General features: G+C 41.3%; 1 protein-coding gene across 5 annotated transcripts in view; it reads right to left on the bottom strand.

Moving 5' to 3' along the window:
• The window catches only part of exoc6b (exocyst complex component 6B), a 107,768-nt gene that overhangs the window by 27,693 nt on the left and 53,578 nt on the right, over positions 1-26,497 (bottom strand). For 3 of the 5 annotated variants that reach the window (XM_047592200.1, XM_047592209.1, XM_047592234.1), the window contains 6 exons: positions 22,102-22,213; positions 20,102-20,236; positions 19,712-19,900; positions 16,866-16,895; positions 7,638-7,779; positions 4,027-4,100 (listed from right to left, as the gene is read on the bottom strand). In XM_047592200.1, coding sequence (XP_047448156.1) covers positions 4,027-4,100; positions 7,638-7,779; positions 16,866-16,895; positions 19,712-19,900; positions 20,102-20,236; positions 22,102-22,213 — 682 coding nt within the window. The remainder of the gene's footprint in view (positions 1-4,026; positions 4,101-7,637; positions 7,780-16,865; positions 16,896-19,711; positions 19,901-20,101; positions 20,237-22,101; positions 22,214-26,497) is intronic. The other 2 variants (XM_047592218.1, XM_047592226.1) reach the window with 1 other exon arrangement.

Here is a 26,497-nt window from a genome sequence, read left to right as displayed (position 1 = left end):
TTTGGGGGGATGCCACACCGCAACACACACACACGCAAACACACACCCACACATACACACAAAGTGGAGGGCCAGCCAAAGGTTTGAAGTAACCACAGACTTCTGAATGTTCTAAATATAGGCGGATTGATAGGATCTGTGGAAAAGGGCAGGCTGGGGGACTGTGCACACTCCCACATGCATGCACTCAACACAATCATCCTACGCTCAACAAATTATTTAGTAATTTAGCAACAGCAGAAAGCTGCTGACAGCTCCGATAAGCTTTTTACAGCAAATCAGTGCTTTTCTAGACAGTTTAAAACAGTTTGCCATAACAGCAAAAAATCTGGCTCGTGTGATGCTGCTTTGTTCGTAGTTAAAAATAAAAAGGCTAAATTAATCCTGGGACATGTGCCTGAATATTAATACATCCGTTCAGATGTAAAATGACGTGTTTCCCTTCCTGAACCCTGTGGTATTTCTGTTGATACATTTGGAAAAAACAATTATCGCTGAAGTGTTTTTTAGTTAGTTAAAGTTAGTAGTTGTTAAACATTAAAATGAGATCTTTTTGCAGTTGTGCATGATTATAACTCAAATATCAGTCAAGAGCACTTAAGGGTACTAAGGTACTTAAGTACGTAAAATTTGTTATACTGGTATTTTTCTCTGAAGATTCTCAGTTGTCCATATCACCAATATATCTGAAAAAATGTACTTTGGTCATCCTGAACCAATCATTCAGGTGGTTGTATTAGATCTGGACCACTCATCCAAGCAGCTTCTTCAGTTCTGGACCACTCATCCAAATGGCTCCTTCATATTTCTGGACGACTCATTTAAGTGGCTTCTTCAATCCAGGACCACTCACACAATAACCACTTCAGGTTTCTGGTCGCTGGATCCTACACTTCTCAACCTCTCAAGTGTTGACATTGAATGTTTCCAGATTCTCTTATCAATTATTTCCAGACAGAAATCCTAATGTAGCTAACATCAGATAACACTATGTTTGGTAAAGATCTTGTGTGGGTACTTGGTGTTCCACACCACTTATTTTCATAAAGTGGCAAGTTACAGGAACCATGAAATAATCACGACATACACACAAAAAACTACCCAGTGAGTATGGAACCTCGTTTTTGTCTCCCTCTGTGTGCGCTGTGTGTGTCCATCTAAGCATCTCAGTGTGTGAATGTGTGTGCCCTGGGGGAACTCCCCGCTCGGCCCTGTCCCAGGACCCCGGAACCTTCTAGAACACCGGGACCCGAGCACACAACAAACAGCCCCGTCAGTGTGATTTATCTACCATTCACCAACAGGTCACACTAAGACATGCACACACTCCGAGAGCTTCAACGCGCGCATATGGGCACGTACGAAGGAATGACACACGAACATGAAAAATTTACCCAAAAGAATGTAGATGTCACACGCACACACACAAAAAAAAGATGCGCCCAGGCAGATGTGTACACGCAGAAATTACTTATGGGGGTGGACGGAATGCGCTTCTTTTGATATGATAAGAATGGTTGCAAAAACAATGGATGAGAGGCAGAAAGAGAAAGATATAAAAGAGCGAAAGAGCTGAATAACGGCAAAAGGAGTCAACTGGTTCTGATTGGCGAGACAAAAGAGGAGGGGAATGAGGGAGAGGCAAGAAAAGAGAGGATGGAGATGAAGGAATAGGATGATGTAGAAGGCAGTGGGAGCGAAGAGCGAGGAGGGGGGGGGGGTGAAGTAAACATCGATGCCGGATGAATGCAATTTTTTCTTTTCTCCTTCTCCTCCTCCAAGCGAGAGAACAAGAGGCACTGCATCATCCCGACAGGCGGAGAAAAAGAAGAGAGGGAGAGAGAAAGAGGGATTGTGATGGAGGGATAAAGGGCTATCCGTCTCTGTCTGTCACCTCATTCATCGTCCCCTGCTCCGTCCTGCCGGCCCATCCGTCATCCGCTGTCACACACACACACACACACACACACACACACACACACACACACACACACACACACACACACACACACACACACACACACACACAGAGGAATACAGACACACACTTTTGCCCAACTTTCACACACTCAACAACAACAAACACACATCAAAGACGGGCAGGCAGACACGCAAAGTTTGACTTGCTTGCCGCCCTGTTTCACACATTCACTGCGATGACACACAAATGGACACACACACACACACACACACACACACACACACACACACACACACACACACACACACCCTCTGCGCCCAGTTTCACACATGCACGCTCTACCCACTGTCACAGCGACGATGACAAACACACAGAGGCCAGAAAGCCACACAAACTTTTACCCAGACCCTCCGCCCCGTTTCACACATTCAGCAACGATGACAGACACACAAACTGCGCTCAGTTTCACACATTCAACAGCGACGACAGACTCACAAACGCAACCAGAGTCTCTCCAAAAAGAATGCGCTCGGAAGCAACGGTGGCGAATAGAAGTTTTGCTCACATGCGCTCTCGTGCACGTACGCGCTCGCTTGCCAAGCGCTTTTTCGCAAAGTCAAAATGCAACATCGACACACAAAAACGCACACACAACCCCAAAAGACACACGCTCCGCCCAACATCCTGGATTCTCATCGGAGTCTGTCTCCGCTCTGACTGGTTCTGCTCTAGTTTTCCCAGGACTCGAAAACAAGACGCGCGCGGCACACATCCGAGCCACTTCCTGAACTCTCAATATCTGGCCGGAGGACCCACGTTGTCCTCTGTGAAACTGGTTAAGTAGCCCTGGTGCACAGCACATGTGGATCCACATGTCTATCCACGTTAAAATTTGCAATTCTTAATCCATTATAGCCAACAGCAAAGCATATCCTTAGTGAAGTATTTTGATGACATGCCGGACAACCTCTTTATCAGCAGGTCCTAGGGCTTGAAAGGCTTCCCAATTTCTAACGTTGACTAATCGACAAGTCGGTACAAGCCCTAGCAAGTCCTATATGATTTCTGGTTACATTGGACTCGTTTCAGAGAAGTTTGAAGGTGTACCGAACTGTGTTCTGTTTGATTTTAAACCATTAACTTTAGAGAACATGGGGTTCTGGAGGTGGCGACACTGGACCGTTGAGGCTGTTGCTTTACAAAAATCCAAGAATCGAATTGGAATATGGATCTTCACGAGGATGCTAAAGGTGTATATATTACTTCATTTTGATAATGTCAAGGCTCTGCCATGGACTTAACCCCACTTATACTGATGAAGATTTGTTCAAATCCACCCTCAAACTAAAGGACCTGGAAATAAATAATGGCATGCCAAGACCGGAGAGTCTTTCCAGCTGCCCAACATGACAGACAATGTATGGAACTAAGTGCTTTTATTAATCACAACTAGGCTTATTGCGAAATAAAGGTATTCTCCAGTAATCTGTCTGAGCTATTAGACATAGATGTAGCTGGTTTTGTCAGTTTGAAATTCTGCATCAGGCATTTGCAGACAAGATTCTTTATCACCTTTTATTTGAACGCTCTGAAGTCCTACTCTACAGGACTAGCATTGAGGAGGACCTGAGGACGTCTAGTAATGATAATCACAGACACGGGCAATTTCTATATTATACGAAAACAAATTCAGGGATAGTATTGCAGAAGACATTCTGTGCAACTTTCCTGGTGTCCTGGTGTGGTGTTGATTTTCTTTTTAACCAATAGAAAGAAACAACCAATCAGAGAGTAGCACAGAGTTTTGCGGATGAGACGAAGTACGTAAAAGACAAAACTAAATGAAAACTGAAAGAAAAAAGTAAAGAGGGGGTGGAAGAGGGGCAACAGGGATGAGTAAGGAACAAAACAAAAATCAGAAAACCAAATGAAGGAGGAGGAAGACGAGGAGAGGAATGGACCGTAGAGGAAGCACTGGGGGTGTGTGAGGGAGGATGGGAGGATGGATGAAAAGGACAAGGGGGGGGGAGATAGTGGGGAGGAGAAAAAAAAACAGAGAAAGAGAAAACGAAGGAGAGAGGACCACGAGGGAGACAAAGACCTACTTGTCTCAAGTCACTGAAGGCCAGAAGCAACGTGTCACCCTGGAAGCCTGCGACCGGGCCGGCTCTGGCAAAACCTGTGGGAAAATACAAACCCGCCCCCCCCAGTCCACCCCCGGAGAGAGGGAAGAGAGGAGGAGGAGGAAAAAAAAGAGGGTGAAAACAGAATAATAAAAGACCTGGTCGGATTCGCTATGCATCGGGATAGATTGGCAGACAAATGACAGCTTGGGGAGGGGGAGGAGGATGAGGAGGAGAGGGAAGGGGAGGGCAGGGTGTTGGAGTCATGTCGCTAGGTCTTGTTGAATAAGAGAAAGAAAGTGTGTGTGCGTGCCTGTGAGAACGAGGAAGAGTTTGTGGATGTGAGAGATGTGTGTGCGTGTGTGTGTGTGTGATGGACACTGGCGAGCGTTGGTCCTGCTCAATGTGATAATGTGAGAGTTGGTAAGCCTGTGGTTGTGTGTTTATTGTCGTGCTCACAGGGCTTTGCTTGAGAACAGTCGAGGACTGTTGGATTTTGAACCCGGGGTGACGCCTATGTGCGTGTTGTGTTGTGTGTGTCGGGGTCGTACGGAGTGTGAGCTGGGGTCTTGGCGTCAGTTGGCCCCCGTAAACAAGCCAACTGGTATTCTGAGCAAAGGAACGAGAGAAAAGAGGAGTGCTGCGGAGGGAGAGAAAGAGCAAGCCTGTGGCTAATCTCTTTCACCTCAGGATATACACACTCAGAAACACAAGGACATACACACTACAGCGCTGATTACACGCCTGCCATCTTCAGTGACCCCGCGACACATAAACACAGGTCCTGCTCATGAACATGAAGCTATCGGCTGACCTCACTTTTTACATGATCCTCCAGCCCTGAATGCCACATTTACCTTTTGCTCTGCGTCTCTTTTCATCAGTTCACCTCTCATCATCCTCTTTCTTTCTCTATCTTCATTTTAACAAGTCTGCCCCACTTGATTCTGTTGAACGTTTCTTTTTGTTCTGTTACAGGTCTGTTACTGGCTCAAAATTGCAACAAAGCCTCTATGTGATGGGATCTCACACTGGACGCGCTGCCTTACCAGTGAGTATCTAGGTTTTTATGGTGAAAGTATGCTGAACTGATGATGCTCCCACTAAGATCTGCCAAGCCAACCAACCCGTTTGGGGCAGGCTGTATGTGGTGATTGACAGAAGAGTAACAGTGATTGCTTTTATTGGTTGGAGGACTATCCAATTGTGTGCAGAGGTCTTTTTTCCTCCAAATAGTGTGTTGCCAGACTCATATTCTAATAAGAATTCCTAGCTACATCAGGCCATTAACAACCAGAATGTGAAATGAAAAGGGAGTAATGCAATTTGCCCAAACCAGAGAGTTCAATGATCACTGGTCACCTGCCTTCTCCTGCAATAAGGCTAATGAGCCAGGAACTAAGACCGATAGTTTTATAGCATGTCCTGTAAGACGATAATACATTATCATACTAGATCTATCTGACATCTTAGGGTAGAAACACACTGAAATGACACCAAACAACTATCAGCAACAGAAGTGGCAACGCTTCACGTCATCCGTTACTGGACCAGAAAGTTGCGCTTGAACACGCTTGAAATAGAGCAAAAATCTGCATGGAAACTCATCGTCATACCAGCAGGTGCCGGTGGTCTGTATTCATCATTCAAAAGACGAAACAGGAAGAGCTTAGCCTCTCCCTATACCATTTCATTTCCAACCAGCTACAAGTGAACCAAACAAAGGTATCACACTGTTCTCTGCCCTTTTGCTCTTTATCGTCAACTTTTTCTTCTCATTCAGTTCCCTCCATCTTTTGCTTTTATCAGATTACTTCTTTTTCAGACTCACATATTAGTCTTTCTTTTATTCCCCCTCCTCTTGACTGTTTCTCACTCCCCGGTGATCGTATTTATTCATCTGTAGCTCCCTTTCTCATTATCTGTCACAAACCTGAAATACCTCCCTTTCCTTAATCTCTAATCCCTCCTTGTTGCTCTCCTTTACTTCCTCCTCCTTTCAAACTCACCATTAATTTTGATTTAATCCCTCCACTCATCCATGTATTTAGCTCTCTTTTCTGCCCTTTCTTTCCTTCTTGTGTGCGCTTCTTCAGCTTTTCATCAGATTGAAATTCACATCTTTCATTTAATCCCGTTTTCTCTGCCCTCTCTACCCCTTTCATCCTAATCTGTCTATCCTTCTACTTATTAACCATACCTTATTAACTTAAGTCCACTTTCTTTATTCAAATCTTTCTAGTTAAATTGCTTTTTCCTCATGGCCTTCGTACTTGTACTGTTCTTATTTAGGATCCATGTTCAGTCTTTCTTTTCTTTTTTTTTTTTGCATTGAAGTCATCCATGAACCTGTTTTTTTTAAATGTGAAATATCCTGACTTTTTTCATTTTTAATTTCCATTGCCCAGATTGTATATGAACAGTGTAGTAGTCCCTTATTTCTCTTCTCCACTTGTGCACGCTTTAGCAGCTACATCCTAAGACTTTATCCTCTTCATCTGACCATCCACGCTGCATCCATTTCTGTGATCCCGTTCTTGCTTTCACACTAGCATCTCTTTTCACTCTTTCCTTCTCTGTTTTCCACTTCTGAATTCTTTTTTTCTTCTGAATTCTTAACATCCCTTACATTTTTTTTGATTTTCTGTCCCTCTGCTGTACCTCCAATCCCACTTCCCGACCGGTCTCTCTCTTCCAAGGCCTCCGTCTGCCCTGAAGAAGTAACTCTGTAACCTCCTAACCCCTCCTCAGCGCTGTACGCATGTCACTGCTCATCATGTCACTGACGCACACACAGTGTGACCCGCGCTGTGCCTCCTAAGATCCTTGATCATGTAAAAAAAAAAAAAAAAAACACAGCCAACTGGGCCTCACGCCCTTTCATTTCTTCTCGTCTTTTATGTGCAAAACTCCGCGTCCGTAAGTCTCGGAAATCAAGGAGATGGGGGAGGGAGGGGGAAGATGGTTGAGGACAGGATGAGGAGGAGGAAGGAGGGAAAAAAGTGGGGATAAGACAGAGGGATAAGAGAAAGAACAAATTTGAAAGGGAAAGAGGAGGAAAGGGAGCATGAAAAGAGAGAGATCCTCTCATCTTATCATCTAATTGGTTGTTCCAGGGCGCCCCCTGCGCCTTCAAATCCAAAGTGCACACATGAGACTTTCATTATTATTTGAAAATTTTTTGTATATGTGTAAATGTATGGAAAAGTGTGTGTGTGACAGAAATTTAAACAGGACCAAAAAAAAAAGAGTGAGAAAAGAAGGGAGTAGACAACAAGGAAGGCAGTTGAAGGTAAAATACAGTACTGTGCAAATGTTGCATTACAACTTTGATAGATACTGTGCATCTCCCGCATTAGTATGTCAACAAAAATTACATTAATTTCGCAAGCAGTGAAATGAGTCAAAGAGAAGAAGGTTATTGGTTAAATTTGCAAGCATCCTTGTGCATGTTTAAGTAATTATGACAACTTAGTGTCAGAAGGGAAGCAAGCACTTGCATGTTACCGTAAAAATGTACTTTGATACCCAAAAAGCAATACAGAATTTGCGTCAAAATGAAAACAAAAAAGGAGAAGAATGTCGGCACTCACTCTCGCACTCCTTTACGTCCGTGTTGAGCTGGTGCAGAGCTCCCATTGAGATCTGCCGCACCTCTGGGTCGAGCAGGAGCTGCATCAGTGAGGTGGAAATGTGTTTACAGGCTGACATGCAGGCTGTCTGAGCAACTTTGCCCTGTGGATGAGAAAGGACGAGAGAGAACCAGAAGTGTAAAGACCAGAACTTCTTCGTTTTAGTGTTGAGAATAACAAAACCTTTCTTGAAGCAAAGCGAACTGTTGCTTAATATTTTTAAAGGGACAGTACACTACATTGTTTAGTTTCATAGGTCATTTCACAAAAGCAAGCTATTTGAAACCAACAGGGCTGTGTCATAAACTGCAGTTCCTCATATGTCCACTTGAGGCTGGCTCCAAAAACATTCTTCGTAGACATCAATGCTAACTTGATCAGCTTCGGTCAAAGTCCCCTACTTTGTTTAGTAATTAGGTGCAGTCAAACACTGCCAAAATGGCGACGCACAGAGATGACACACTGGGCTTCAAAACTACTCTTCAAAAAAACCTTTGGGTGAGGTCACAGAAGCTTTTTCCATATTTAAATACAGTTATTAGGTTTCACGATATCTGTTGTTGAGTATTTGGCCACCAGAATTTTTTTTTTTTTTTTGTAGTGAACTGGCCTCTAACGATTCATTCTGCAAGTCTAATTCGTTTCATGGACTTTCTAATAGCTTCGCAATGGCTTATAATACAATATATACATAATATTTCATATCACCTATAACAACGCACACACACAAGAACAAAGCACACAAAAAAGCATTAACAAATTCACATACACACAAAGTTTTACTCAGAACGAGTTCAGGTGCACTTTCACAGGGCCTTTTTTTAGCCTCTAAATGTGCACACACACAAATACAGAGCGTTGATGAAGTATGCTGCGTTCAGGTGCAGTCAGAATGATGAAGTAGGTTAATAAGAATAAAAGCAGCGGATAAGGAAGTACATGACAACGCATTAATACAGAAACCCAAACATGTGTTTGCGTGGGTCTCATTGTACGTGTGTGTGATCTCAGCGACCAGCCAGGGCCTCGAACTCGACGTCTGCATTCCAACAGAATGAAGCAGACGGATGAAAAGGGGAGAAGAAAATGGAGATAAAACCGAGGTAAAGCTTTGGTGAAACAAGAATTAAAGGAGCAAACGTGGAAAAGGGAAAGGAAAACATGAAAATAAGGTGGATTTGTTTTGTCCTCATTCATTAAACAACAGTGACATATCCTTTTTCCTATACTTCATTAACACGAATTTGAAATGTTATGTGGAGAACACAAATTCAGTTTCTCACAATCACAAAAACTATATTGAAAAAGACCTTTAATTAAAATACAGACCAAACAAAGTGAAGAAATGCATGTTCTACTTAAGAGTTTGATTACAAAAATTAATCCTGACATATCTTTGATGTGTCCGACTGACACTGTCACACGTTAACGTGATTAAGAAGTAACATCAGGCCTACAACTTCTGCACTGCATATTTAACGACCTTCATTAATCAATTGGGGGAACTGAACACATGCCCGCCACATGCAAATATACACACAATGGGTCAAACACATTTATATGCGTGTAATGTGTTGAATCTGTTATAAATGAAGTGTTTGTACCGTTCTAATCACATGTGTGACTGTTTTTTGTGAAAGTGAACCCTGAGAGTCAAATTAATTCATTTTTGCTTTTCATCTTCATCAAGCAATCCATGCAAATTTCCATGTAAGTAAATTTTGTAAAAGAAAAAAAAGTTAAGAAATCCGGGAATTCTTCATTCCTGCAAATTTGGATTGTGAACCAATAGTGTTGCTAACTCGTAAGTTGGAGTCTAAAATGGAGGAAAATTGCATGAGCTCACTAGCTTTGTTTCACCATTGCTCCTCTCCTGAGTAATTGTACTTAATGTTTGTACACAACAAAATGTCTGAATGGCATGGAACGGCATAGTAAAAGAGAGCTACTATAACTGATTGGTTTTAGCATGTCCCTAAACTATTAGCATAATAGCAACAAAAAGACAATGGTTTGCAGTTTTTGGTACACTTTCTTAGAAATATGTCTGAATTGCGAGATGTCTGATATCATTCTCTCTCGATTCCTTCAGTTTCCTGTTATCTCCATCCATGACTCCAACTGTTATTGAGTAAAACTTCATAGTGAGCCAAGCAGACCAGCTAAAGTTTACTCAATAACAGTTTATTAATCAATTGCTCTTTTGTCTCTGCTTGCTTTCCTTTTGCTTCTTGTTCTGGACTTCTGGCAGTTTTAATAAGTACATGGTTTATTGCAGCACGACTAAAAGGTTATTTACTATGATCACACTTGAGACTCTGCTTGCTTTCCACAACTGCACTGCTACTTTGATTTCTTCCTCATTTCCAAAACTATGGTTGGGGCGAGGTCATAATAACAGAGAGTGTGTGTGTGTGTTAATCGCAAGTTAAAAAACATATTAACGCTGTTACACGCAATTTTGTATGAGTTAAGTTGAACCACCAATATGTATATATATGTATATATATATATATATATACACACACACACACAACACTAACCTTGTTATTTAATATAAGTCTTTGTTCCTAATGTTTTTCTGCTGAGGTCAGTAACCTGGTTTCCAGTGCAGCTAGAATTAAAACCAACAACTAACACTGAGATATTAATGAAACCAGGGGGAAGACATTAACATCCCTGTAAAAATCCTGAGTAATTGCATAATTCTCAGTTTTCCTATCCCTGGAAAATCCACTGTTGACTTATTTCCAAGTATAACTGAGCAATTTAACACCACAGGGAAAAAAAGAACAGTTTTCAAAAACACATTAGTGGACACAAAAGGTTATTGCTTTCATAAAGAAACAATTAACTTCTCAACATTCCTAAAGATAATTTCCTGTGTTTGTTCTAAAGGCAACCGTTTAATACACTGCTGCTGTAACAAACGAGTTTCAACTCGACAGCGATACATTTTTTGTTTCTTATATAACAAACTCAACAGCAGCAGAAAGATCCTACTGTCGCTCAGAGTGAACCAAGGTCCACTTCAGGAAAGAGTCTGGAGCGAGGTCCATTCAAGAAGCAGGCTTCAACCTCACAGGCAAATCAAATTATACACACTGCAGACACATGCAAGAGCATATGTTTGACAAACGCACACCTACGACTGGCCGGATATCCTCCAAAATGAGGCTGAACTCTGAGCGCACACACAGTCCACATAACCTCAGGGGTTAGTTATTATAGAGTGAGACTGAGCGTGAAATAGGCTAACTCTATTTATATGTCCTGAACCAGGACTGACTAACGCACACACACAAACACACAGGTAGGTCCATCTGACAAAAACTCTGTCGCCTTGGACTGCAACGCAGACAACTGGAAACTATTAGCCTGAGGCAAATGGGAGGGAGGGAACACGGAAAGGAAAGGAAAGGAAAGGAAAGGAAAGGAAAGGAAAGGAAAGGAAAGGAAAGGAAAGGAAAGGAAAGGAAAGGGCACCTAAAAGGGTTGAGATTTAAGGAAGGGAAAGAAAGGGATGAAGAAGAAAGTGAAGAAAGGTAAAAAGCTAAGGACAAGGGGCTGAGGAAAGTAAAGAAAAGGGAACAGACAGAAAGTACAACAAAACAAAAATGAGGCAAGTGAACGGAGAAGTTGATGAAAAGAAAGGAAACACAGGTGAGGAAGGAACAAGAAAAGAAAGAAAGTGAAAATAAGTTGAAGTTAATATTAAGAGCTGGAAGAGAGATATGAGAGCACATGAATGGTGAAGGAACATGAGGAAAAGAAAGGAAAAATTAGAGGTGAATGAAAGGAAAGGTGTTAATAGCAGAAGTAATTGAGGGAAAAGGGATGAAAGGAAAAGCAGGGAAACATCTGGACATGCAACAAAAAAGAGAGGGTGATTATGGGAAACTTGGGGAAGAAACAGCATAAAAAGATCAGAGATGAGGATGAATGACAAGGAAAATCCAGTTAAGGGAAGAACAAAAAAAAAGTCCTCTAGAGAAAGGAAAGATTAGGAAGAAAGAACAGGTGAGGAAATGAAACAATGTGAAGGAGTGGAAAAAGAAATGTGAAATAAGTAAAAGGCAAGTACAGGTAGTTGTAGACAGGACGGGAAAGGTGGTGAAGGAAGATTGGTAAAAATGAGGGGAAAAGAATGAAAAAAATTAAAATGAAAATAAAGAATGAAAAAGATTCAGATGGGAGGACAAGGAAAGGAGAAGGAACTATGGAAGAAACGAGTGAATGGGAATGACAAACCAAATGGTGCTCCCTTCTGTATTCCCTCTATTCCTAAACCCTCCAAAATCTCCACCTCCCCACACCTCCGTCCATCCCTCCTTCCAGCCAACGACAGAAGTTCATCAAAGAGCTCATTAAAAGCTACTCAGCTCCTAGCGGCTGAACAAATATACAAGAAAGAACGAAAGAAAGAAGGCAGGGGAGGTGGAGGGAGAGAGGTGACGGGAAAGGATGGTGAAACTGCTGGGGGTCAGACGGACGAGAAGAAGGGGGTGGTGGGTGTTCAAAGAGGAGGAATAGATGAGGAAAGAGGAAGGAGAAGGAGGAGCAATGACAGGAATGCAGACGGACAAAAATGACAGCAAAATATGCTAATAACATCTGCCTGTATCAACATTAGGGTGAATCTGTTAATATGAAATTAACTGACCATATGTAAAGTCCACATTTTTTAAAGAAGGAAAAAGAAGATTTTAAGCCTTTTCCATGTGATATTCAGCTAGAGAAGCCATGATAAACCTCTGACAAACAATGAAACAGCAAAGTTAGACACTAACTGCTGTGTCTAAAACATAATTCCTGAGAATTATGTTTCTCAGGAGATGGAGGAGACCAAATCTGAGCTTAAAAAACATAGACAGTGTTTGGTGGAGAGGCAGATGTACAAATATCATAACATATTAGGTAAGGCAATACTGCTGTAGCCATCAATAGCTACATTAACATGGATGTTCTGCTAATAACAGGAATAAAAGTCCAAGCAGAATAAAAAGGCATCATGTGACCACCTCAATCAGAACCAAATGACCCGATCAGAAGGAATTTCCAATTGGACTGCTATTTGTTAATAATAGCACCTAATAACCATGCAAACACTTGATCAAATGGTTTCTCTCTGGGCGGAATAAATGCTCCACATGTGGTGAACATCAGGTTCCCAGGAGAGACAGAAGCTGGAGTTGGTAGGGGCTGCAATGGTGGAGACGTGGTCTGGCCGTCACCCTCTATTAGTTGAGTTCAGGGTTGTCAGTAAAATTTGGAAGTTGAGCAGGCAGACTAACCACAATGTAATTAATGTCTTTTTCTATTTTTTAATTTATTTTATTTATCGTCCATGTCAACAACAAAGTCAAAAACTCTCATGTGATTTATTTGAATCTGGTGTACTGTCTGTGTAAATGTAGCCATTGATTCAAATTGGCCAACTCTTAACCATTCCTAGGGATTTACAACATACAACCTTTGCTCTAAAAAGAAATTATTTGACATTCCGTCAACTTAAAATAAATGACTGGACAGAGAGCACAAACCGAGTGATAACAATGTGTCTCTCAAGTCTCCTGCCCACCAGGCGAACGCAAGTCCAGGCCGGCTGCGTTGACTTGGTCACTATTTGGTCGCAACTATTAGAAACGTTGCAGCAGCAGCTTACTTTTAACTGATGCAGACTGCGGTGGTGCAGTCCAGCAAACTTGAGAAGAATTTGTGGGGGTATTTGTGGTCAATGGGGGGATGTGGTCTCATTGTGGGGGTAAATTAATCCATCTGTGTGTGGCCAAACACTCCAACAGTGACTGAGGGATAGAAGGTAGAGGCCAAATAAATGCGAGGAAAGTTCAAATTAACATACTTTTGCGAGATCAGGTTTGCGCTGCATTTCATTTTTTAATAAATAAACCTTCAAGAGACTGTCAAATATGTAAGAACAACCAGATGCTCATATGCAAAAGTGTTTAGTCAAATAGATTCTCCCACTTTGGACGGAGCTCGTTTTGAAGTACTCCCTGCTGAATTCAACTCCAGCCTCGTAATGTTAGAAGCAGGTTGAGTAAGAAACACAACAGCACTGTGCTTCGCAATGCCATAACGCACTGATTCACAACTCCTGGAAGGGATTCGACATGGTGTATAATATGGTCTCTGTCCATCCAGAAACCTGTCAGTCAAATCAACAGACAGTCAGGGCAGCCAAAAGTCAAGAGGTGGCATCACAGCAAAAAGAAAACCATCCACAAAAAAAAAACAAAAAAACATGAGACTGGTGTGCGACACCATGGTTGCGACAATCCTTTGACTAAATCTGTGAATATGAGAGTGACAGTATTCTGGGTGTAAACAGAGGCTTACATGCACTTACTCTGATTCATGACCTGGAAAATAACCGAAAATGGGAATCTACTTATGCGTCTGAGACTTACATTCACACAGTCAGCCTCCAAATCACCGTAAAAAGAGCTGCGCCAGGTTAGGTCTTGGGGAACAATCGCAGATTTCTGCATTATGGCAGGTATTTATTCATGTCACTCAAGAAACACCGCAAAAATGAAGTCTGGACTCGGGTGCATTTTTGTGTGTTTTCTTTTTGAACGTAACCTTGATACACACAACGAACTTAGTGCAAGCAGCTTCACTTCAAGGACTTTAAACCACATTGATCAGATAGATAGCAGGGTTACAATTTTCTTTTGTCTGGCAGAGCAATTGGTAAATATATTTCATTCAATGGATTTTTTCTTGAGCATACAATTCTAATTTCTTTATAAACATTTCATAACTCAGAGGAGACGAGAGTGAATACCGGACATGGAGTAGACAAATAAAACTTTCAGGGTCATGACATGCAAAGCCAATAATGGGCCGTTTGCTGGTGTCGGGCCATCGGTTATTGTCTGTGGCCCTATGTTTGGCCTTCCTACACCATCAGCGTTTCCGGGGGTGGGGGAGGGGTGATGCAGATGGACATAGGCACAAATACTTACAGGAATCATGGTGTTCATGTGTTTATTTTAGTGGCAGCAGTCAATCTCACAAGTGAACAATTATCTTTAATTGCACATTGATCTAAACAAAATGTCTTCTGAGTTCATTCTACAGTTTTTTGGGGGTTGACGCAACATATTTTCCAAAATGGGAGTGTGCTCGTCTGTGTGCGTGTCTGTGTATGCAGAGAGCAGAGGAGAACTGTAAACACGCAACCCTACACAGACTGAAAGGTAACCTTAAATGACTTCTGTTGTGATCTGGCGCTATAGAAAATAAAATGAACTTGATCTTTAAAGAGGGGGTCGATGGGGGTGCAGGAGCACTCTTAATATAATGGTAGGGCAAATGCTGATCATTAACAAAAGCCTCTGATCCTTTTAAGTATATTTCCACTTTTTGAATCAGTTGCGCTACAATTCAGTCAGAGAGATCACTCTAAGTGGTTATTCAGCGTAGGGTTCAGACCTTGCACTGAGATGTGATCTGGGCCAAAAAAAAAAAAGTGTGAACGGTCCCTGAACACACTCACGTGTTTACATGTAGAGCTTAATAGGGATAGTTTACATGCAGTGGAGAAAATCGAATAACTGACGGGAACATATTTTCCTCCTCTGCACCAGGTGACAGCGGGATAATACCATGTTAATACAGCCTGCTTTCCAGTTGACCTATTACATCATATAATAAACAAGAGTCGTTCATGCGGCAGACCGGCATTTTAAACAACAACCAGACGGATAATAGCTCTTCTAATCTCCTACGTAATGTGCGGGCTACTCATGGTGCAGGTAAGATCCGCGCTATCCTTCAGACGGTTCTCCTACCAGCTCTGTTTATCTTCTTCTTCTTCTGCGACCAGCTTTCTTGGTTGTTTTTGTTCCGGGGTCACACGCCAGCGCAGCAGTTGTGGAGCATGCGCACACGCATGAATTGCAGTCGCATTATCTGGGTGTGTCAATCGGGTAAAGAGAACTCTGATTTAAATCGGAGTAATATGTTTACATGCACTTACGTTGTCCAGCTAGAGTCCAATTAAAGTAATAATTTTTTACGTGCATGTAAACACACAGAGATCTGATCTCTGACCACATTTAGGTAATCTGAGTCTCATGTGTCCTTATTCCTCTGGTAGTGTGAACGCAATGCATCCCAAGTCACTCACTGCTATCATAAATGATCACCTGACAAGAAAAAAGAAGTAAGTGATGTTTCATTGTGATGTTTCATTCCTAATGAAAGTCTAAAATATTCTGTCCTTGTAGCTGTTGACTAATTAAAAAATAAATCGAAGCAAGAAAGAATATACAAATGAATGTATGTGTTACTTATTAATGAGGTCATGGTGATGAATGAAGATCCCCATGATCAATAAAAAGAACCTCAGCTGATAGCCCAGATCAAATCTTAATGCTGGGTCTGAACAGGCTCTTAGAAAACCAAATGACGAGAAGACAAATATAAGTGATGAAAGCAAACAAAACAACAAGTTGGAAGCCCACACAAAAGGCTGGTCATTTTTTCATTTTCATCTTATCTGAACTTTCAAATCCACAAGTGCTTCCACAACAATGTGATGATAACCTAGACTGAATCTCCTGTAGAGTAACTGATTGGCATGATTCAGGAGAGGCTTTGTCTCAGTTCGTAGCTTCGTAGCCTTCCAAGTAATAGTAGCGCTTAGTGTTTCCCTTTTGAATGACAAATAAAGACTACTGCCACCTGCTGGAATGCGTTATTTGGTTTCAGATAGTATGTTGGCTATAGTCTTTGTGGTGTGTTCAAGTGCAACTTTTGGGTTCAAACGTATGAGAATTAAGGCTAAGTCAAAGTCCGCCCTCACTGCCGGTAGGTCTTTGATTTCAGTTTGGTGTGCTTGTTTAGATGGCAACCGTATAAGAAAAAAAAAACTTTAGTTAGTTGAATAGGGTGTACTATAAAACAGAACCCGTGATCTGCCAAACTTTCCAGTTCATTGGCCTAAGTGCAAACCAGTCTGGCAACACTTCCCTCACTGGACAGACATTTTGGCACATGAACACCTCAATTCAGGCAAACGTGCACCACTCTCTTTACATCTCTCATGCTGGTTGTTAAACTCTCAAGTGAGAATTTAAGGTCAAAGTTGAGGGGTTAAGGAGGTCAGTGAAGGTTTGGTAAACATCACTCCGTTACTGTAACAACCCATATACTCACCGGTAAGGTAGCATGTTCTACGGGAGTTCCCTATGGTAAGAAACATAAACCAGGAAATTTAGCTCAAGGCAAAGCATGAAAACTCAAGTTGAAAGAAACTGAATGCGCAAAATGGCAGCATAGGAATAAATCTCCTCAATCAAATCACTTTAAGAAAATTGGCTTATTCCACCACTGTGTGCAAAGCAGCAGAAAGGTGATTAAGGAGCATATAAACAGAAAAACCCGAGGGCTACGAGTCCAAACTATCCTTTCCAAGGGTGCACTCACACTAGGACCAGTTGTTCCGTACCATGCAGACATGAATACTGGGGGTCGTGTTGGGGAGGGGCTAATGCAGGCTGAAAGTTCAGACCCACCCACCCAATTCACCGCTACCTGTTAGCTCAGGCTACCACCTGTCACTCAAAGCAGAATTGCCCTTAATTATGCAGAAATTTGAACATTAATAAAAAAAAAACTAAAGGAACAATTTGCAGACATGATCCTAGGCTCCAGGAAATTGTTATGGATGTATAATTCCGGTTTAAAAATGTTAGCTTAATCTTTGAAACCTGTATTTTCAGATCAAAGGCTAAGATCATTTTAGACTGTACAGGCATGACATTTCATTTGAATGAGTGTCCTTATTCATAACTAGGACTCGATTTTCTTCTGCAGAAATGTTCATCAGAAAAGGTAGCGATTTTCATGCATCATACGATATTATATGCTGCCTCAACCAGTGAACCGCTCATTAACAGCTGGTGCATCATCCTGCAACTAATCTTGGTCTTCCATCAATATTTACATCTGTTCAGACATTTGGAAAAGGTGGATTATCCAGTCAGAGTGAGTGTCTCAGTGCTGATAGTGCTCGTGCTTCACACACTTCAGCAGTATCTAATTCATTTCAGTGTAACTCTACTCTTTTACACCATCACCTCTATTTTTCAGTGGGTCGTACCACCCAGCATTTTAGATCCATAGTGTCTGATCTGCTTAGGAGGGCCCCACACTGTGTGCAAGACTGCATTAAAGTGTGTGTGACAGGGTCATGTCCGGGGCTTGTGGGGGTGTAAAGAAAAGCTTCTTGGAAGTGCTGGAAAACACTTAGCTTAACCACTGTGTGTGTGGGGTGTTGTGTGTGTGTGTGGGTGTGTGTGTGTGTGTGTGTGTTGTGCTTGGGGCCGTATGGCCTTGTGACCTGCTTTGACCAATCTCCAAATCTGCTGGACAATCTTCTTAGAGCTAACGTGTGTGTGTGCGTGTGGTGTGTGTTTGCACTAGGACTTTGGAGTCCGTTCCTGTGTTTAAAACCGTCAAAAACACTCTGGAAAGATGGATGGAGTTTTAAATACTTACCTTAAATTAGATGACAATGTTGACTTTAAAATCCTTTTTTTTTGTACTGAAGTTAAATCATGTGCTTTGCTGGGCAAATTATACCTTAAATCTAAACTTTTATATTCTGACTTGAAGTTTCTTACTTGTTTTGAGTAATGACACTTTATTCCTACATACCAGTATTCCCCACCCACATGAAGTAATTATTTGAAAAGCCAAAGAAACTGGTACAAGTCTTGGCTGAAATCAACAACAGAAGAAAAAAAAAAGAAGAAAAAAAATTCTACACTTTACAAACTGTAAATGTTCTACAAGAATGTCCCGATGGAGTGTAATGTCATTACAGCGGGGCTATAGCGTCAATAGCCTGAGCCTGTGTATAATCTGGTGCTGCTGACCTGACCAGCTCACCCTTTAATGAGCTCAGCGGGCCCCATGTTAATGATCTAACCCGTAATGAGCTGATACTCTAAGGAACTAAAGCAGACTGTCCTGCCCTGTGATGTGTCATGCTGGCATGTGAAGAGACTGGCTGGGTGAGCTTTTCTAACTGCGCCAACACAAATATATTCCAGGTATATGCATGGGGAATAAAACACACAGGCAATCTTTGATTTTTGACAATTGGAATTATTTTCCTTTCTGATTTAATAATTTTGACTACCTGCCTTTGAGAGGTATTCACTACGTCAGATGTTTTAAATGCAATCCATGTCAATGTAATCTGGCTTGACAAAAAAATAACCAAACGCTTTCACTGTCAGAGTGACTCAGCCACTCCAGTACCATCAATGTGTCGTCTTTAAACCATGACAGCGTAGCTTTTTTTTTGTTTGTTTCATGTCAAGTAAATCTTCTCCTAAGTCATAGTTCCCATGTAGACCGAGTCAGATTATTTCTTTCAGGATTTCCCTACATTTTGCTGCATTCGTCTCACATACTGTCGAGGGCCTGCTGCTGAGAAACATTCCAGCAACCGCCATTCTTCACAGTGGGGATACTGTGTTTGTGGTGCTGTCCATCAAACATAGCGCCTATTCTGACAGCCAAAAGGCTGCATTTTGGTCTCATCAAACCAAAGAACTTTCTTGCAGTCTCTCACAGGCGTCTAGTCAAGATTTAATTTTTCTAATTTTCCAATACAGCCTCGACAGGTGAAGAAGTCCTAGAACAGATGTATCTCAGCTGTTCAAAAAAAAAAAAAAAAAAAAGTGACTCCATCCATCACCACATAAATCTTGTCCAAACTTTTTGACTGGCTGAGGAAATCTTTGCTGGAGCATAATTATTTTTTTGTGGAGGAGGGACTCCTCCATGTATAGGCAGAGAAGGTGGTCTGGCTTCCAGGCCACGCTCGTACGTGTGCAGTTACATTTAGTGTGTATGTTTTGAATTTCTTTTCAAAACGTATGTCTTTTCTCTTTCATAAATATCCACTATATCCCGTTATTTTTTTTGCACACATTAATCAAGTTTTTCATTAATTTGTGTTGCTTTTGTGTGTTTATGTGCATACTAACAGGCAGGTTGGTGAAGACACTGAAAGTACTCTTCAGGAAAGCGATGAGGTCAACCAGGTAGTCGCTGGCGGTCGGACTCCCACTTCCCGGCACCGCGGCCATCCAGTCGTAATCAGCCAGCTGCAGGAACTGGTCGATCTTGGCGTTCAGGCTGGTGTAGATCTCTGCCTCAGCTGCGTGACGAGCGTCCTGACGGAGACCGGGAAGATTTTTGTTTTTAATATTTACATCTAACACAGTGAGAAACATGAGGAAAATGAAGGCTGACACAGATGTCAAGGAAAATTATAGGAAAGATGAAAAAAATAAGTATGAGGCATTAACACAAAATATTTAAGTAATAAGAACTAAAAGTATGAAAAGAAAGTGGAAGAAATAAACCAAGTGTACCTTAAAGGTGGAGGTGCCATACAGCTTGGTAGCATTGACTGTGTCCGGGGGAACGTTGGTTATATTTGATATGAACTCCTCCAGGAAGTGGCAGCTCTGCTCCAGGTGGGTGGTGTTAATAATCACCTGCACCAACTACTCAAACATTAACAAGAAAGGACATTTTTAGTAAATTTATTGACTTTCAAACATTCCTGTCATATATATATATATATATATAAATATAAACACTACTGGTCAAAAGTTTTAGAACACTCCAATATTTCCTTTTTTTATGGAAATTTAAGCAGTTGAAATCCATTTATAAAACAAAATTATTCTAAACTTTTGACTCATCAAAGTAGAAGTTCTTCCAAATTCTGTTGCAGACGTTCCCATAAATGTGTGCCACTTGTGGGGTACTATGTTTAAACTCATCTGTCCAGTTCGAAGGCCACTCCATGTTTTCAAGCTTTCCATCTTGTTCTTTTATCCTAAGGCAGTTCTGGCATAGCTTGGACTTAAGTTTTGGGGTAATGATTGGTGTTCTACAGTCCACACAGAACTGTGTATAGAATTTTCTACTTTTAATTCTTATCTCTATCTCCTATCTGGGAAGTGTCCTTTTTCTGTAGTTATTTTTATGTCATTTGATGGCAAAACATCTGAATTAAATGAAGCTCTTATATTGGGTACTCTTCACGACATCAAATTCACATTTATGTATTCCTTAATTTGACTTGGTTAGGTCTGTTACATCTTATGGAAAGCATATGTAATGTGTGGAATAAACATACAGGTTTGTTTTTAAGAAAACCGAAATAATTTCAACAACTAAAGCAGGATTTCTACAATATTCATTCATTTGTATCATGAGCTTCAACTGTCCTGACATCTTGTACACTAAGACATGTCTGGTTGCCTAGGTGACCCTTTTGTATATTTTCCCACCCCAGATGTTTAAGATACAGTGTGATACAGGAAAGAAATAAAGAGTTTTGCATAATCAGACTAACACATAACTATAGCTAAACTTTAAATGTTCCTTTTTCACATGTTAACCTAGACTGATACTTTAGAAATGATGTTTTAAAAAAATTTAATACCCTGGAAACATTGGTGTTTTGAGTCAGAATGCGGCCTCCATAGACACAAGGAGTAAGAGGTTTTCAGAAGTTAGTACTCCATTCATAGATTAGCAGAGGTGCAGAGGCGAAGTCCCTAAAAGTCTACTAATAAATCTGGAGAAGTGATATAAAAATAAAATGTTTCAAGTAAGTGGAAAATAGGGGAAAAGGCTGAGTATAAAAAGGAGTGATGCTCAGAGCACTTTCTTCAATTGTCTCCCAGGAGCAAAAAGAGTCACTAGAAGCTTTCTGTGAATAAGTTGAGGTGCTTTGGAAAAATGACAGTGAGGGGATTAATTAGGAATGTTGTGGTGGAGCCTTATCTGGGCATATCCTATCCTTTTCACTAGCTCTTCTTCTGTTTGAAAAGAAGCTACATCTGAGTTCACTGGAGATGCTCCAAGCCCACTATCAGCATGGGGAAAATTAGGAAAACATTGTCTGCTTTTCCTTGCGGTGAATGTTTGAGGAAATGTGTATGAATCACGTAATTCAAGGGCATCAGTCATTCCAGCTGGTCGTCACTGTAAATTTGACACAAGTTCAACTTCTTCTACTACTACCACCTACTAGTCTCTTCCTGTGTGTCCACAATTTGACATCCAGTTTCTGATTATTTTGTTCAATAAAGGAAGTAGAATGGCTGAATTTTCCATAACACACAGTCTGATGATAACATCCTGTTCTCTTAAATGGATGACGTTTTGTCTCCTGGATTATAGCTGAGCGCGGAAACAAACAATACAGGGAGAGGAAAGCATGAGAGCAATATTTAGCAACACCCTTCAGCAGACATGGTGACAACAACAGACTGAAGACAGGAAAAGTGTATTTTTGTGAAGGTAAATGAGCTGGAAATACTGAGAATTACCACTATGGAGATTACCAGATTACCTCTGCCAATCCAACATTCTTCTTCTTAATGCCATACTGCAGGCAGTTGCTGAGGGTTCTGGTCAACAAGAGATTTGTGGACTTGCGGATCATGTCATCCACCTCTGTGGAACTGAGAACACAGAAACACATGTATATAAATATAGATAAACACACATGAAGAGGACAGAAATCACCAACTGTGCAGAAGAGATTTCTTCCTTTTCTTGCAGAGAGGCCAGAACAAACAGTTTAAGTGAATTTCTCAGTCTGCGAATTTCTCCATTTGGAAAAAGTCTAAATGTCAGCCAGCTCCAATAAGTACATTACCATGTTATGAGCTGTCAACTTCATTAAAATTCTCACACCGTCTTAAATCCCCAGATAAAACTGTAGCTTTAAAATAGACCTAAACTGGTAACATAAGAGCCGTAGGCCTATTAGATACCATCGAAATAACAAAAAACACATCCAGATAGACTTTCTTTTTAATATATTGACACACCTTGTATCTTAACAGACCTTAAATAGCAAGAAAATGACTACCTATGTGCAGCCAATAAGGCAAAAAGATAGCCAGCAGGCTGTTAACTGTGAAATGAGCTCAAATTCCTCCTTAAAACAAATGTTAGATGGCAGAAAATCAGACCCACTTAACAAAATCTCTGACATACTATCGATTTTGTTATGTTTGTAAAGTGGGTGATGTTTGGTGAAGAAACCCAGACAAATTTCTGGACAAGTTTGGGAGTCTAGTGGGGTTTTTCATGGCAAGGACTTGCATGCTGTTTAATAACAAGTTCCTGGAAACTGCACGAAAGGTTGCAGGACTCCCGACAAGAGGTTGAACACACAGAATGGAGGAACACGTGTTGAAATATGCAGCGTCAAAAGCACGGGAGGGGGTTAAGGACACGTTTGAAGCACATGAAGTCAGAAGATGGAACGTGCAGGCGAGGGTCAGAGGAGGTCAAACACACATCAGACAAGCCGGGGTAATAGGTGGAAACGAAAGCGATCACTTTCTCCCACTGTGACATGATAAAGAATCTGTGTTTGTGTGTTTGATTCCAGAGCCCTGTGGGTAACAAATACATTCCAACCAAATCAGTAAATAGTCTGTGCCTGGAATTCAACCCAAGGACACACTCATGTGCACATGGTGTCGCCGGAGGGAGAGCAAGAGCTTGGATTCCAAACTCACTTTGTTTCCAAAAAAGCAGAGGAATCCAAAAAACGTTCCGACAATTCGGATGAGGAGGGGGGAGATTCCTGGAGCGGCTGAGGTGCTTAGTGGACAGAAATGGTGTGTGTGTGGAGAGAGTGGTGAAAAAGTCATGCCAGTGAACTCTTCAAGCACACACACATACAAATATAGACACACCGCAGAATTCAGATTGAATTTCATTATATCTATGCTGCCATCAGGAGTAAACGCTCTGAGCAGAAAGACAAATGCCTTGAGCGCAGTACATGGAGGAACACATACAGCGTTTTCGGACACCCTTAAAATTTTACACAATCTCAAATATTGTCATGGAATATTTGTGGAAATTTTTTTTTGTGTTTTTTGATTATTCCAAATTCTTGTTTGGTTTGTGCTTTGAAACAATCCACCACATATTTTAAATGGGGCTCATGTCTGGGGATTGAGCTGGTCACTCTAAGACCTGGATACTGTGCTTCTGCAGCCAAGTTCTACTGGTCCTGGATGTGTGGCAAAGGGCATTGTCTTGCTGAAACATCCAGTTTGGACCTGGACAGAACAGCGTACGTGTAGAAGGGAGCATGTGGGTTTGGGGAATAGCACAATATTTGGCAGAGTTCAATGTGCTGTACCCCTCCTGGCTGAGAATCGGTATCTTCAGGCATGTTTCCTGTGTTAGGTTCCTTGTTTTAGCCATTTTTGTCTCAGAAGAACGGCCTTGGTACAAAAATAATGCCAATACTCAAAATGTCTTATGTATTTTAATGGAACCAATCAATGCACTTAAAGACCTGAAGGGTAATTCATAATGCAATATTTCACAAATGCATGGAGGGTCCGAAAAAGTTTTTCCACCACTGTACATGCAGAAGGCGTTTCCTAAGAGACAGAAACGGGTATAACAATGACAATGTGGAAACGCAGTCAGCAGTGAAAACATTGAGGGGTTGGGAGGGGTTGGAGCACACGTAGCCAGGAAGCCACAGGTATGCACCACGAAACACACTCCGGACAACGCTAAGGAATGCGCACAAAAACACACTTTTCTTTTAACCACCATGTAGCAATGAGATCTCTGGTTTGTCAGTCAAGTATACTCCTTCCCCTAAGTGTAACTGACATTTGCAAGATGGGTAACTTTGGTGAGTGACTGTATCACTGAGCATCATTTGCTGTCAGCTTGTGCACAACAGTGGGAAAATGGACTTCCACTCTCATCTGTCTTGTGCCATTAAATCACTCCTAGCACGCTTGTTCATCATTTGTCAAATTTATTTTAATATACCTCCAGAGGAGTTGAACTGAAGTTGTGCTGTTTGGTTGTTAGAGAAGATTATTTGAGATTATAGGAAAAAGTTGCATAGACACTAGTGAACAATTAATAATCTCCTGATCTGGTTGGTCGATCCGATTGATACTTGAGCTGCTAGTTTTTCTCTTGTTGGAATAACTCCATTTTTTTCTGAGCATGTTTGCTCCACATGGTTCCCAGGTGGGATAGAAACATGGAGGTAGAAAAACAATCACTTGTTTGAGAAGGTGAACGTAGCCAGAATCCATGTAGACAGCAACATTGGTAATGCAATTTGAAATGAAACTGACCTGTGTACAAGGATAGCACCCCCTCAAGCATGATTATCATCACTTGTCCAACATGCATGAGAGGCCTAGACCGCAAACCAGACAAACTACCCCGCCTACAAATTATTTTGTGGCGGCAAAGTTGGACTGGAGCCTCCATTGGGAAGTGATTATGCTCTGGCAAAGGTCTGCTGTGCTAATCAACTTATTTGGGCGGTCTTCTAAAGGTGGTGGACAGAGGAGTAACAGAGCCACAGTCATATAAGGCATTTGAGCGCCTTGGATTTGAATTGGTTTACAACAAAATAGTTGTTGTGATTGAGCACCCTTATAAGATTATATATTAAGGTAAGGTAATTTGTGTTTGGTAGAGTATTTCTTTTTGGTAACAATGATTCTTGGCAGTAAATCTTAACCATTGGAAAGCCTGATCATTTCTCTTTTAAATGGTGCCACATTTGTGGGATGAGCTGAGTATGTGGGTTGTGCCATGAATGATTTGCAAAACCTTCTCTGCCAATGCCAACTTTGTTTCTTTTCTTTCTTTCTTTTTCTTTTTTTTTTTTTTTTTGCAGCTGCTGACTCTTATCCACTGGTGGACTGGATGACATATGTCTTAACCATCCTATTATCTTTGGGGTCAATGTGACCCCTAAGATAAACACCACTCAGTGTTTAATGTCTAAATATAACTTCATACTCATATCTCATCAGTGAGAATTTATGATGTTCTGCATATTTCTCCATGTAACAGGTATTCTGGATGGATATGTGAGGTGTGGTGGATGGTTTGTTTTATTTAAAAAGCTATTATGGTAGTCAACTAACAAACAAAGTATGTGACACAGAAACCTTTTTATTTTTTTTTTAAATTGTGTGCTGGTGTCAAATTGACCCCTATCATAAAATGTGTAAGTATATCTGAATGTAACAAGAGGGTTAAGAAGCAAGATATATTGACAATTTCCTATGTATTAATTTAACGAACAGGAAAATCAGAGTTTGGAAGAACCATACACAGCCACAACAGCCTGGCACTTCCTCCTCGTGCTGGTCACCAGCCTGGTCACACACTGCTGTGGGATGGCATCCCATTCTTCAACCAGCATTTATTGCAAGTCAGCGGTGGTTGTGGTGGTCACTCTGGCACCAACATCACACCCAAGGATGATCCCACAGATCAGAACTGCTGGCAGGCCAACCCATCCTCCACTCCTAAATTCTGGTAGTCTGTGATAAACATCGCTCTGTGGGAGCAAAGTTTGTCCCAGACTGTGGAGATATGAGATTGCCACAGGCCACAGTTACATGGAACTTGGCCTTCAGTTTGCAGATAGCTCATTCCCAACAATGCTGCTATTTTGGTGTTGAGAGACCCAACAACTGACCACTGTAGCAGGGCACATGCCCACACCTGACTGTCAGCATCTGGTTTACCAGAAACTCAAAACAAGAGTCAATAGCAACAGCAAACAAGCTGTCAAAGAGAATCTATCATGGACGCAACCCAACCCACCTTCTAGCCAATAATGAGTACCACAGATAAAACATGTGCTGGTCATCTCAGTAGATTTCAAATTAGCTTGGTTTCTTACCAGAAAATATGTAGTTAATTCAAAAAGAAATGAG

This window comes from Mugil cephalus, chromosome 1 (genome assembly GCF_022458985.1).
Source record: "Mugil cephalus isolate CIBA_MC_2020 chromosome 1, CIBA_Mcephalus_1.1, whole genome shotgun sequence".
Taxonomy (NCBI): Eukaryota; Metazoa; Chordata; class Actinopteri; order Mugiliformes; family Mugilidae; genus Mugil; species Mugil cephalus.
The sequence above is the reverse complement of the archived record's forward strand: the minus strand, read 5'-3'. Positions and strand labels throughout refer to the sequence as shown.